Here is a 14,860-nt window from a genome sequence, read left to right as displayed (position 1 = left end):
GACCTGTCTCAGCTGTTTTTAACAAAACCTTTGGCAATGTGCCGCCACATAGAATTGCACATCATGTGCTCCATGGTGGCGCTGCCAGTACATAGACCCTCTCCTTGCATGACCCCTTGTCCTGGCTGTAGGGGACCAAAGAGCGCTTCTGATCTTCTTCTCCTCCCTGGAGACAGATTACAGCAGCATGACATTTGAGGAGCTGGCCCGGCTGAACCCCAAGATGGCTGTGGAACTCCTAAGCAATAACTTCAAGGCGTTCTGCAAAACTTCCCCATCAAGTGGTGAGTCCCTGGGGTATTGGTACCAGGGTAGGATTTGTCCAGTTTGAGGAGCAGAGGAGAGACCAGTGGGGGCTGGTGCCTGTTGGGACTGGCGGGGGTGGCAGGAAGTGGAGCCGGAGCCAATGACAGGCAGAGAGCCAGTTGAAGGAAGCAAAGAGGCAAGCCAAGCGCCAGGAGGAACAGTTGAGGGAGTTGGGTATGTTTAGAGGAGATGTGAGAGCCATCTTCAGATATCTCAAGGGCTGTCTCATGGAAGATGGAGCAGGATTGTTTTCTCCTACTCTGGAGGAAGAACTGAACCAATGACTTCAAGTTACAAGGAAGGAGATTCCAACTAAACATCAGGAAAAACTTTCTGGCAGTAGGAGCTGTTTGACAGTGGAACGGACTCCCCAAAAGGTGGTGGACTCTCCTTTCTTGGAGGCTTTTAAGCAGTGGCCACCTGTCAGGGATGCTTTTGCTGAGATTCCTGCCTTGCAGGGGGTTTCACAAGAGGACCCTCGGGGTCCCTTCCAACTCTACGGTTCTATGATTCTAGTTCGTTCTACAAATCTGGACTGGTTGTTTAAGTAAGAAGGCTGGCGGGGGGGGGGCTTGGCTGAGGGCAGGCTGAGGTTCATGGGGCAGTGCCCTACTCGCCTCCATCGGAAGAGAACAGAGCAAAGCTAAGGGGGAGCTTGGAGTGAAGAAGATTGTGGAGCAGCGGCAGTTCTGAGTCTGGCTGTCATGTCTGGTTGTGCTCTGAGAAGGAATAAGGGTGAGGAAAGAATGTTTTCATGCAGGAGAATTTCATTGTGCTGAGATCTTGCAAGGTGCTGTTGTGGTGGTCTTCATGAGGTCACTGTGGTGGTGGTCTTGAGTGGAGCACCGCTGGCTCGCAGAAGACCGCCTCCCGTGGCTAATTGTAAGAAGGCAGCGCTTCTTTTCCCCTGCAGGCGTGTTCAGTCGTCCGCTATCTATGAGAAGGAATCTCCACTGGACCCGATCAAGCTTGTCCTTCATGAGGAAGGGGCCTGCCGCAAGAAAGCCCCCTCTGAGGCCCAGGTAGGCCATCATCGTGCCTTAGAGATACGACCTGCCACTTAGCTCCAACACTCAGGGCCAAGTCAGACAGGAGGTTCATTATGGGGACGCTGTTATTGCCTGCAAATTCATGCTGTCAATGTCATGTCTGGTTTGGCCACCACTAACTGCCCATTCTGGGCTACCAAGACCATCTTCCAGTTTCTTCATAGACTGAGAACAGACAAGAGATTTTTTAGAGAGTTGAGGCAGAGTGCAGTATAGGCCAATGGTCTGCACATTTTCCATAACATCCTCTCTTGTCAAATAGATTTGAGAGGTTTAAGGCTGTGGTTCTTTAGACACTTATCCAGGATGGAATAATGACATCTTGAGCACAACAGCACTTATTTCTGTGAAAACATGCAAAGGGCTACACTGCAAAGATTGCAACACTTCAGAAACCTGCGAGGCTGTTTAAACCAGGAGAGAGTGGTATACAATAAATGATAAGAGAACTATATCACACTGTCTTTCATGAGACTTGGGAGCATTATTTTAAATTGAAGTGGAGATTTTCTTAAACAGAATTTTGCAGGTCCCTTTGGGGTTGAGGTTCTTCATGCAATGCTGACAGTTCTTAGGATTCAGTGTCTCGGAGGACAGGGAAGGGTCTCTCTGTCCCCATTTCCCATCATCATTCACAACCTGGGACCTGTGTGATCTGGGTGAAAGAGCTGATGGCCTCAGCAGCGCCTAATGTCTCCTTCCCATTTTAGGGCGCTCTCAGAAGTGCTGCATAACCCCATCCACTTGGATTACTTCAGGCAGTTTCTCAAGATGCACAACGCTGAAGCCCCACTCCTTTTCTGGATGGCCGTGGAAGAACTCAAAAACGAGGGGAATTCCAGGATCCAGCGCCTTCAGGTCAATGACTGCGTCAGGACTTTCTTCTTCCACAGTATCCCACCCGGTATGCAAGCCAGGCTCCAATTGCACCTCGCTCTCGCCCACAAGACCCAACACATCAACTCGCAGGCTATAGATACTCCCTTGAATTGCAAGGTGTGTGAGCTTCCCCTGACCTGCCAATGACAGGAGCTTCCACCTGCCTTGTGCACCAGCCCTACCCACCTTGGAGACTCCTGGTCTGTGCACCAGCACCCTTCAGGCTGCAGGTGGAGGAAGCAAGGGCAGCTTTCCTGTCCCAGGTCCCCGCATGGCTCTGCCAACCACCCCTCTCCCAGGTAGTTCCTTGGTGCCTTTGGATCTCATCTGCTTAATACTTTCAGGTCAGGCCAGCCCAGGGTCTACCTAAGGAGCAGCTACGCTCTGCCCTTGTTTGTGGAACTCCCCAGCCTTGATCAAAGAGATGTCCAGGTTGATGCTCCCTGATTGCTGCACTATATGTGGCAGCAAAGGGAAGTGGATTTGAAGCAGGAGCGTCAGCTCAGATGCGCCCTTGAATGCGCATCGGAATGAGCGCTGGCGTGCAGCTCCAGGTGCAGCTGTGTTGCTCAAATGCTTGGTCCATTGTGCATTCCGATGTCACTTGTCAAGATAAACCTCCCTGTGACATCATCGTGTTTCTGATGTGGTCCCTGCTTGGCTGGGATCACATAATGAAAAAGCAAGGAACACTAATAAATTGGGGCTGGGCTGCTAACAGCTCCAAAAATGACCAACGAATCAGAAGGACCCTCCCCAACTCGGATTATTTTTGTCTCCTCAAATTAAGCCACTCTGAAGGTCTTCATGAGTGAAAATTCAGTTTGGGCATTAGATTCCCTGCTTAGAAAGCAAACAAGCATTCAAAAAAAGCATTTTGTCATACATGTGTGGTGAAGCTCTCCTGTAATTTTGGCTGGAAAACACAGACAGGTGGCCATTCTCTTTGTATCAATTACCACTTCTTAATGATCTTAATGTATTGGCCCAAGTTTACTCAGTATTGCTCAAAGGCAAAAATAAATAGAAGACTCTTTTGGAAAGTATGTCTTCCTGTCCCCCCCCTTTTTTTTTTTACCCACCCAGAAAAGCTGTTGGATTGTGATGCAGATATTATCAGAGAGATTCCAAGGGCAGCTAATGTGACTGTTCCCATGTTGGTCACAGCACAATTTTTAGTTATGAAGGCCTTGGAAGAGAAATGGTGAGTAAACTGGAAGTGCAAATATGACCAGCACAGTGGAATGGGCAATGATACAACTGACAAGGCAGCAGCTGGCAATGAAATGTTCTGTTCTAATATTATCAAAACAGAACGATTCCATCACATTTATGGCCTGGAGTGTGGTAGTTATTACTGTGGAATAACCAGCCTCATATAACCAATATGTTTAAGTTCAGTTGACACATTAAGAGGTTAATACCATAGAGTAAACTGTCCTGCCTGGCTTAGCTATGTCCACTTCCCCTCACCTTGGGAAGAACTAGGTCAGGGGTCTGCAACCCACGGCTCCGGAGCCGCATGTGGCTCTTTTACACCTTTGCCGCGGCTCCGGGGCGGATACTAGCGAGGGGAGGAGGCGCATTGTGCGCCCCGACACTCCCCACTGTGGCGGGCACTGTACTGGCTGTGACGTCGCATGGGGGCAGTGCGTGCGTTAGTCACGTACCGTCCTGATGTCACCTTCCCGCCCGCCCGCTACATTGTAAGGGGCATGTACGCTGGTCACTGCATTGAAAGGGGGCATGTACGCTGGTCACTGTTTTGAAGGGGAGTGAAGAACACACACACACAAAAAGGTAACTTGTTAATTTAACGTTTATTTCTATGAGGAGGAGTAATTCTGAGGGGTCAAACAAAGAAATAATAATAAAAGTGACAAAAAAGTTATTTTTATAATGACGAGTTTTGCGGCTCCCAGTTTTTTTTTCTTCGGAAACGGGTCCAAGTGGCTCTTTTTGTCTTAAAGGTTGCAGACCCCTGAACTAGGTAATCAAGCCTTTGTTCTCCTCCAGTCTGCTTGAGAAGTTTAGCGTGTGAAGAGGTTTGAGCTGGTTGCTCCAGCTCAGCTGCAAGGCTCTCACATGGCTCTCTTGAGTTCCTATACAAATAATTTAGAATCTTTCATCAGCTGGGAAACCAAGCTAAGTTTTTCTGCATTTGTAACTGTTCTGAAGCACATGAATCTGACCTTTGGAGAACTGTAAGTAAATCATGTTTTAAGTTACCAAATGTATGGTCTTTTCCTATGCTGTGGGAAAAGGGAAACTTTGGAAAGAGACTCTTTAAGGGGACATTTTGGAACTCACTTGAAAGGGCATATTTTAAATGTCTAGCAGCCTATATTTCCACACTTTACTTGGCTGCATATTTTGTGACTTTAGATACCTGCTGGAGTTCTCCCTCCAAAGAGTACTTGTCCCAAACTTGGATCTTGGGACCCAGGAATTCTCCTGCTTATATAGATATTTTGCACCAACAATTACAACAGGGCTAAAGCTGAAGCTTCTTTGGCCAGGGACCATCCCTTCCCTATATCCAACTCTGCGAATCACCATGTACATTGGTTTATCAAATTCATTATTTATTTCTTGTTTACATCCATATTGCCTTTCTAAACAATCGTGTCCAGTTTATATAATCTATTGTTGTTGTTTAGTCATTTAGTCGTGAGCCCCTGGACCAGAGCATGCCAGGCACTCCTGTCTTCCACTGCCTCCCGCAGTTTAGTCAAATATAATCTATATAATATAGATTATATTTGATATATAATATAATCTATATAAATTACCACATTAAAAAAAATAAAGATGGATTTAAGTTAGATGTTCAGCAGAGTGCCATTCCTTCCCATAAGGGAAGATCAGATAGGCTAGTTTTAGTCTTTTAGTTTAAGTAATCCATGATGCTTCAAGGCAAACTGGATTTTCCTGGCATTTCCCCCCTTTCTTTCTTTTCTCCCCCTTAAAATAACAACAACACAGTCTTGTAGAAGGTAAAAATAAGATTTACTCGCTCTGAATACTTGTTGAAGAGTAACAGATACAGCAGCTTTGTTCAGGCAGGCTTAAAATGGTAATCCAGTTACAAAGACATGTTGTAGTCTAGTTTAAAATGGAGTCTGAGCAGTGGAGCTCAGACAGGCAGATGTTCTCACATTGCTGGCAGAGCAGAAAGAGATGGAAAGAGTGTGTCCAGGCAGGTAGGAGAAAATAATAGCTCTGCCCTCCCCCTCTCAGGGCACAGTGGGGCTGTCTCTCACAGAGTTTACAGGAAAACTCTATGAAATTCGGCTTCTGTCATGTGCCTATCTAGCAAAACATGAATTGTTGGCTTGACTGCACTTTAAATATCCCATGGAGATAAACAGATGAGCGGAATACGGAGGACTGTGCTTATAAGGGGAGCAAAGCAACTCCCTCACCTGTGTCTCTCTCTCTCTCTCCTTTTTGTTGCATCCTGGCAGGTTCCAAATGTATCAAGGCTTATATCCTGAAAGTGACCTTTCCATTACTGCAGGTGGGAGGGGAAGGAGGGGCTCCCTGATGAAAGAAAAGATGGTGAGTGGTGAATGTGGAGCAGGATTTGGATGTGTCTCCTCCTGCCATAGATTCAGACCATGTTTGATGTGAAACACTTGTGAGCTCCTGAGCTGGCAGTCTAAAGGCTTGTGTCCTTTTGCCCAGCTCACAATACGCTGGGAATTCTGTTAACTAATGAAAGCTGATTGTTTGTGATAGTGAAACATTGACTACATGTTGGAGAAGACACAATTTGCTAAAAGGAATTTCCTGATCTCATCCATCCCCATGTTCACCCCACTCATTGCTGGGCCGGGAATTACTGGCTACGAAACTGAGACATATTTGGAGGTGAACCATTGAATCTGGAGGTTGCTTTTGATTCGATCTGTCAACAGAATCAAAGGCATGTGTCTAAAACTGGATGTGCTCCAATCATGGAGAAAATGGGGCTGGGGGGAGCTCCAGATCTTAGGTGCAAAGGGACTTGTGGTTGCATGTGGGTGTTCACTCCTTCCCCAAACAGCAATCCCTGGAGAGCACACAAGCACCTCTTGCCCTGTGCAAATCTAACATTTGACTAGTCCACAGAAGAGCAAAATGTGGATTTGCACCTGCCTTCCGCCCCTCCCCAATTAATGTAGGGACATGATGCACCCCCCAGTGTTTTATTGGACACTTCCTCCCTTTAACTGCAGTGTGTGCATGTTGATCCTTGGAAACTCCAAAATGGCCAGGATTTTTTTTGGGGGGATGTGCATTTAAAGTGGGGAAAGGTCTGTGAAAACACTGGGATGGGGAAGACGTCATTTGAACAACCCCACGCTAACGGGGAGACTTGCATCTGCACATCCACATGGACTGCTGCACTGTGGACATGCCCATTGCCAGTTTCAGAACTCTGCACTCCACAGTTCCTTTCCCTCCCTCTCCTCGCCCACATGTGTCCCCTTCAGTCCCTTTTCAGAGCTTTCCATGGCACTGCATTCTATCTGTCCTGATATTAACATTACCCTTGGATAATGCTTTGTGCACCTGATGAAACAGACTGCAATCGATCTGTTGGTCTTTAAGGTTCTTTTTCTTCTTCTTGTTGTTGTTGTTACTACTGTGAGACTGAGAGACTACTGTGACTACCATGGGCTGTACATAATATTATTCTCTTCTACAGAGAAGGTACTGGAATATTCTTGGTACTTTCATCAGGACTGTCTGCAAGTTCCGAAAGGCAATGAGTTACGTAGGGCAGCGCAAACGCTTTGAAGATTTCCTCCACCGGGAACTGAAAAGTGAGAAGGAAAGTGCGTGCTTTTAAAGTCTCTTGTTCCCACATGACTGGCCTTTGGGCAGGTGACGGGAGTCACTTCCTTGGTTTTATTTCCTGTGCTTGCTCAGTGTCATGAGAGTAGGAGGAAAAGCGTTTCCCGATGCAGTTTCCCCACACCTTTCAGAATTGTATACACCCCTCTCATGTCTCCTCTTGCTCATCTTTCCTGTAAACTAAAAAGGCCCAAGTCTTGTCACTTTGCTCACAGAGTCCTGTGCAAAGATGTGCAGTGTTTGCATGGCTCCACCCAGCCCAGCCCTGTTCTCATGCCTTGCTTCTAACTCTAGTATCAGGAATATGCTGCTCCAAAAACCAGGAACTCCACTTCCCAGAGAACTAAGATCAGGTATATAAAGTGAAGGCTGAGTGATATTTTTCTGCAAGCCCAGTGAAACTCTGCCCAACTCCCAAGTATCAAAGCAGATTAACTTATGTGGAACATACGAGTTGCGTTTCTTAATATGCCTGGTGGCCTGCAGGTGGTTATGGGAGGTGCTGTGACTGGGGCCTCCCTTTTCTTTCATAGCTATTCAATCCTCGCCTCAGACCCGTGGGAGCTTCAGTGGAATGAGTGGGCGTTACGGCTCCACGTCAGAAGACGCTGAAGTGCCGCAAGTGAGGCGCAAGATCTTTGGCCGCCTCATCTCAGTCAACTTCCTGGTCAACGATCTCTATTTTTACCTGGAGATGGAGAAGTGAGTGAGCAAGCCTCTGTTATTTCTCCTGCCATGCCTTGCACACCTATTGGACTCCATGCGGGAACAGAGCAGACATTTAACGGGGCAAATCTCTGAACAGAAGCATTTGTCATAATCACATCTAAATTGGCCCTCACATAGCAAGGTGGTACCTTGTGCTGTAAGTATCACCATATAGGGTCATCTGGTGAAAATGCCAGTTTGGATTATATTAAGAATATAAAAACAAGTCCTGTTGGATCAGGTAAAGGCGCACCTGGTTCGGCAGCCTATACTTGACCTGGCCAGCTAGTTACCCATGGAAAGCCCACCAGCTGGGACCTGCGCCCAAGAGCCCTCGCAGCATTCACGGGCCCAGGGCCTCCGACAGGGGAGGGAGAACATAGCCAATCATTGCTAGTAGCCATGATAGCCTATCCTCCACTTTTAATCTTTTTAAAAAATTAAATCATTCAATTTGGTGGCCATTGCTATATTTTGCAAATTCACCTATGTGGTATGTGAAGAAGTCCTTTCTTTTGTCTGTCCTGAATATTCCAAGGCTCCACTTCGTTGGATGAATTCTGGTATTATGAGAGGGAGAAAAACTTTCCTATACTCCCAATTCTTCATACCACAAATAATCTTATGCAGATATCTCTGCCTCCCCTTACTTGCCTTTTCTCTTAACTGAAAAGTCCCAAATGTTTTGGTTGCTCTTTTCTAACTCTATACAGCGGTACCCTGGGTTACATACACTTCAGGTTACAGGCGCTTCAGGTTACAGACTCCTCTAACCCAGAAATAGAACTTTGCTTCAGGATGAGAACAGAAATCGTGCTCCGGCAACGCATCAGCGGCAGGAGGCCCCATTAGCTAAAGTGGTGCTTCAGGTTAAGAACAGTTTCAGGTTAAGAACAGAACTCCAGAACGAATTAAGTACTTAACCCGAGGTACCACTGTAATCTCGAAGCTACAAACATGAGTCTGACCAAACTGCAGGAGGCGGTGGAGGACAGGAGTGCCTGGCGTGCTCTGGTCCAGGGGGTCACGAAGAGTCGGACACGACTAAATGACTAAACAACAACAACAGCACTGAAGAAGTGTGCATGCACACGAAAGCCCATACCAATAACTAACTTAGTTGGTCTTTAAGGTGCTACTGGAAGGAATTTTTTTATTTTGACTATGGCAGACCAACACGGCTACCTATCTGTAACTGGAACAACAGCACTGTAATAGTTTTTTGAGGGAAGGCAACTGAAATGGTATTCTACAGTACTCCAGGTGTGGTCACACCATAGATTTGTATTACGATATCAGCAGTTTAATTTTCCATCCCTTTCCTAACAATACCTAGTGTGGTATTTGCTGTTTTAACAGCTGCCACACACAAGGTCAACATTTTCCCTATGGCCACCAAGGTTTCCTTCCAAGTCAGTCATTCATTGCCAGTCCAGATCTCATGAGCACACATGTGAAATTAGGAATTTTCTTTTGTCCCAATGTGCATCGCTTTACACTTGCTTGCATTAAATTGCATTTGCCATTTTACTGCCTATTCATGCAGTTTGAAGAGATCCGCTTGGAGCCCATCACAATCCTTTTTAGATATAAGCACACTCAGCAATTTCATATCATCAGCAAACTTGGCAGCCTTGCCAAGTTAAAAGGACAGGTCCCAACACCAGTCCTTGTGGGACTCCACTTTCTGCATCCTTCCATTGGGATAACCGTCCATTTATTCTTACTCTCTCTGCTTCCTGCTATTCAGCCAGCTCCTGATCAAGAAATATTGCTTATGTTGTTGGGTTTGTTTGTTTGTTTGTTTGTTTACTGAATGCTTCCTACCAGCCATGTACCATCAGGTGCTTAATGGTGACAATGGAAGAGCTCCGATTGCACTGGTTTCTCATTGGTCTACATGACGCGCAGGGACCATCTTGGAATTAGTCCTGAGTTTATATGCCTGCTTTCCTCTTATCAGCAAGAGAATGACCCTGATAAAGATCCTTCTCAGTGACCCCAGATATTGCCTGTACTGCCCAGTGTCCAGATTCCAGCCACCAGTTGTGATGATGAGATCCTGCCTCAGGTTTTGTGTTGTGTCCAACATACCCCCATTCCCACTGCCCACCCATCTCTCCATCTTCTGCTCTGTGTCTGTCTTCTATTGCCGCAGGTTTTTTTACCTCTCTGACTCCGTGGTCGTCCTGACCTCCCTTGGGTTATACACTGAGAAAGATATTGCCTTTCTGAAGAGCAAAGTGTCCACCATCAACAAGCTCTTTTTGAATTCAGATATCCCACCTAAACTGAGGGTAAGAGGCTGGAGCCAAGTTTTCTAAGACAGCTGGGCACAAAATGAAGCCATTGGGACTTCTGCTAAACGCCATAGTGAATGGTAGCATTTGGAGTAAAATGCTGGCAGAAGCTGAATGGAGACAGACTCCCCTGGATACAATCATGCTGAGACTCCGGGTTTTTGAGGCGAAAGAAAGGTAGTATTTGTTATTGGAAATACATGTTGATAGGAAAGATCCCTAGTTCTCTCTGGCTAAGATGGAGATGGAGTAAGCCATTCTTGCTCTTGTATCTCAGGAGTAGACATCAAATCATGCCTATTGTCATGAGGAACACACATAAGAAGAAGAAAGGGAATGGACACAGGAAGTGAAGTCACCAGTGCTAAGAGTACAGTGTATACCGATAGTCTAACCCTGAAGGAAGATCAGAAGGACAGACCAGAAAGCCTGGAGGCTCCTCTCCCCATCTCCCCTTTCTCATGGAGATACACCAGCCTTCAGTGCAAGCTGAGCTGTATCCCAGCACTTCCAACAGTATATGCACTCAGCTAAATATATGTTTGTTTTAGCTATTTCTATGCATACTGCTTAATCACCAAGTGTGATAGCAACAGAGGTGATCTCTGATAGTGTTGACAATGTTCTGTGGCAGTGGCACCATTTTGAGTGGGCAGGGGTAGCTTCCTCAAGTGAGGCATCTTCCTGGGAGATGGTCTCAAGAGGGTTGCCAGTGTCCACTGAGTTTCCTAGAATCTCATGAGAGCTAGGCTTGAAAATGGGGCCCTCTTCTAAGGAGGCTTCATTGGACTCCAGGCTGGTCTTGACAGAGGCACGATACAGAGCAAGACTGAGGGATGAGCCACTGCTTAAATTGCTGGTATGCAGATGTGGGAGGGAAGCTGTGAAACCAGATTCACACTGACGATAAAATGTCAGCTATGACCTCCCTAGTATTGTGCGTCTGTTTCCCCCAAAGAAAGCCTCACATGCAGGTTCTTGCATTCAGCCCTCAGTTGAAAGGTAGGGTCCCAAAGGATCCAGTGACATCAGCTGTGCTATGAAATGTTTTTAATTGAAGGTTGATGTAGTTGTCATCTGCTTCCTGATATGGCCTTTTCTTCTGTGTCCAGGTCAACCTCACAGATGCACAGGTCATTCAGATCCGAAATTTTATTGCTGAAGGTGTGCTGAACAGGATTCTTTATCATTCTGCTTTTATGAGTATCTTTCCAGTTTTATTATTCTACTGGAAGAAGTAAGTAGATTAGAAAGGCAAAATGTCTGCATTATTGTTATAATGGTAATGGGTGAAGCCATTGCGTGTAGATTATAAACAGATTCATTGAATCTGCTCCAAGGTTGCCTTTGCAACTTAACAACAACATTTAAAAAATCAAATTCAAGAGGAGCCAAATTAGGGAGCAGATATCGGAGGATGAGGATTTAATTGGGATAAAACAATAGGTGTGATTATAATTTGCTAAGCTTATCATGGCCATTTTGCAAGTGCATGTTTTATGTGATAAATTAATCTGCGATGGCGTGGCCATGCAAACACAAACAGCTATTATTCAGCCATTGCAAGCTGCAGCGACACCAGGGCTGGAAGAATGGCTCTGGGGCCAAATCAGCAGGGGCTCAATAAAGCTATAGCTGGTTTGGCAACTATTTTTGTCGTGCAGTCCCATCTTTTGTGACTGTCCCAGCCAGTAACAATGCCTTTGGTTGTCTCAGTTAGATACAGTATGCCAATGTCAACGCTATCCTTGCAGATATTGCACTTGGAAGGTAATGAGGGGCTTCAAAAGACCCAAGTCAGAGAAAACAGAACCTTCTCCTCCAGTGGTTCCAACAAAACTAACTAGGAGGCCCAGCTGTTACACTGGTGGTAAGCAAGAGTGTGCCGATTCTATGTACTCTGTTGCATCTGTTACACCTTATGACATATGTATCTGACCAAAAAGTGTGTGTGAGTGTTTTTGCATGTTTGTCTTCATGTGCCCATATATTATTCCAATAATGCAGAATAAATACCATCTCTTGACATTTTAGATCATGTCATATTTAATTATATTGTTGCATGCCTCCCCACTCTGAGCAGTGTGAGACTCGTCTCACAAGACAATGGAAGAGTGAACCTTTGGAGGTGAAGTTGGAGAGTTACAGTGTCTGCTGTGGCTGTAGAGACTGATATGGGAGAGACATGTTTTGTTGCAGCTGGGGCAGATGAAGGCATCCAGCTGTGCTGCTGCAGATGCACCATGGCGTTTATTCTTTTTGCGCTCGTCCCAAAAACTACTGGTCGATTAAGGGAGGAGGGCCCACCCATTTGCTCTCTGGCACAGAACCACTTCCTTTGTTACCTTCACAACCCATACTTAGGGGGCCATTACCAATCCTTGGAGGATACAGGAATCCGAGGGGACCCAGGCACACAACCAAAACTCACAACACTATTATGAAGTATTTCAAAGTACCTGAAATACTCTCTTGTTGAATTTGCTTAGCTCCATAGTTTCAATATACAGTCTCTTCCAATACACAGTTGCCCAGTTATGACTAAGTCAGAATCCATGGTTAAAAATTCTAAGTTCTTTGAAAATCGGATGACAACCTTGTGGGAGAGTGGCTGAGGCAGCAGACAAGGCAGTGGAAGGACCCACAACCCCTGTCAGCAGAGAGGGAGGTCTGTGGCAAAGGTTTCTCCCCCCCCCCATGGGAGTGGAAAGCTCTATCACTGTTGGCGACCCACGGCTGATGTTCCTTGGATGGTGTGGGCTGAACTGGGACATGTCAGGGTCATGCTTCTCCTTGACCCCTAAGCCACCCCCTGCCCTGACAGGCCACTAAACAGGTCCTGGCGCTGATGTGGTCAGTGTGAGGGGCAGAGTCAGTAGGGAGAGTAAAGGGAAGGGAAGGAAGGGAAAGGAAAAAAGAAGGAAAGCCACCTTCTGAGCCTCCCATCCTGGCCACAGCAAGCTAATGGGTGCTATGATATTCCACAGAATCTTATCTCACCTTTCTAGCCCCCTTTGCCCAGGGTTGCCTTGAGCAAGATAAAGTCACTAACAAATGTAACTTGTATTATTATTATTATTATTATTATTATTATTATTATTATTATTATTATTTTATTGAAATCAAAATCATTTTTTTCTCCAGGAGTCTTCAAGCTGCCAATCTTGTGCAATTAGTTTGTTGAGCAGTTTCAGGCTCGCTGAGAAGTTACATATAGCTCAAGTCTTGAGGCTTAAGATGCATGATGATGCCACATAAGCATTCATTGACAGGAAAACTATTCAGAAGTTAGCCAGCCAAAAATGCCTTGAGCACATGTCAAGTAATTATTAAGTGTCTATTCCATGAAGGGAATGGAATTCTGGCTTCTGAACAGTTTTCTTTAAAGTATTCTCTGTGCTTTTAACAACCACAGAGATTTGCATCTATCCTATCTGGGGTAACCGGACCTTCTGAAAGGTGATTGGTGAGATTGGGAATCCTCTGGTGTAATATTATGTTTTGTCTTTTTTATTATTACAATTTCAAAAAGATTATCCAGTCATCAGGTATACTATACTCAGAGGCATTGAGCTACTCCTGCCACAGCCGAAGGAAGAAGCAGAAGAATTGCCTGGCGAGAAGTGTAAGTGACTGCAGGAGGCGGGGTGGGAGCTGGTCTGATCTCCCACAGGGGCCCAAGAACCAGGGTGCTGTCTCCTGTTTTGCTGCTTGAGGCAAAATGGGAAGCGCCACCTTGCCCTGCCCTGCTGCCACTGGCACCACTTCCCTGCCTGCCTGACCACTTCCGCCACTGGTAGAGAAGCACTCGGCAAAAACTCGTGATTTCAGGTGTGATTTGGGCTGATACTAGTGCCACTTCTGTGGCAGGGGAGTTCTCGCAGAGCTGCCGCCATGGGGACTCTCCTGCTAAGGACCCTCGTGGCCAGATCAATTGCCCAAGATACATGCATTGCAATCTTTGTGTATAATTTATCCTTATGAGCAATCCTGCAGCCATGCTGCAAGTGTTGGGGGATGAAACAAAAGTTGTTGAATCATCTCAGCACTTCAGGATATACATTATCTGCCGCTTCCAGTTTGACCCAGAATTGGCTGGGTTACATGTTAGAGATCATTCGGTGCCAGGGACATGCTGGCATGACTCAGCCTCATTGACAGAATTAGCCCCAGGAACTGAACCCAAGACAAGTCGACCCAGACACTGGAATTCCCAACAGAAACCCAGCCATCTTTGTAACCTGCATTTCCAAGAACTTTGGACACTCAAGCTAAGATTGGTACTCAAAGTCTAACTCTTCTCCAAGGTGAAGTAAGGCTGGTGGACAGAGTGGCAGGGATGGGGTCCCTTACTAAATTCTCTCAGCTTCCGGACTGCAGCTGGTCAGGAAACAGAATATGAGCTGAGACACTAGGGCCCCTCCGAACATTATTATTATTTTATTGTGCAACAATGATGATTTGTGCTCATGACAGCATTGGCTTGCCCTTTCACACGCACAAAATCAGATGCAGGAGCCAGATGACTTGTGCAAGAGCGCGAGAGCAAAGAACGAGCATCTTTTGGCCCAGCTCACTGGTGCAAGCCAGCTGGTTCGTGCAACAGCACCGGACCAAAAAATGGGACATTCCAAGATGCATTCAGAACCCAGGATAGCCTCTGTAATTCTGGGATGTCCCACGCAAATCGGGGTATGTATTGGGAGGATCACATGTGCATCCACTTTCAAGGCTATCTGGGACTGCAGATGTTTGGGGGCCGTCATTCGGCTTCAG

General features: G+C 46.1%; 1 protein-coding gene across 6 annotated transcripts in view; it reads left to right on the top strand.

Annotated features, from left to right (window-relative positions):
- Positions 1-14,860, top strand: part of RGSL1 (regulator of G protein signaling like 1) — a 40,745-nt gene that overhangs the window by 21,459 nt on the left and 4,426 nt on the right. For all 6 annotated transcript variants that reach the window (XM_082227043.1, XM_082227045.1, XM_082227042.1 and 3 more), the window contains 11 exons: positions 177-284; positions 1,220-1,328; positions 2,066-2,259; positions 3,321-3,438; positions 5,702-5,795; positions 6,928-7,057; positions 7,610-7,778; positions 9,943-10,081; positions 11,197-11,321; positions 11,839-11,954; positions 13,617-13,709. In XM_082227043.1, coding sequence (XP_082083169.1) covers positions 177-284; positions 1,220-1,328; positions 2,066-2,259; positions 3,321-3,438; positions 5,702-5,795; positions 6,928-7,057; positions 7,610-7,778; positions 9,943-10,081; positions 11,197-11,321; positions 11,839-11,954; positions 13,617-13,709 — 1,395 coding nt within the window. The remainder of the gene's footprint in view (positions 1-176; positions 285-1,219; positions 1,329-2,065; positions 2,260-3,320; positions 3,439-5,701; positions 5,796-6,927; positions 7,058-7,609; positions 7,779-9,942; positions 10,082-11,196; positions 11,322-11,838; positions 11,955-13,616; positions 13,710-14,860) is intronic.

Source organism: Podarcis vaucheri (assembly GCF_965113315.1).
Source record: "Podarcis vaucheri genome assembly, chromosome: 6".
Taxonomy (NCBI): Eukaryota; Metazoa; Chordata; class Lepidosauria; order Squamata; family Lacertidae; genus Podarcis; species Podarcis vaucheri.
The sequence above is the reverse complement of the archived record's forward strand: the minus strand, read 5'-3'. Positions and strand labels throughout refer to the sequence as shown.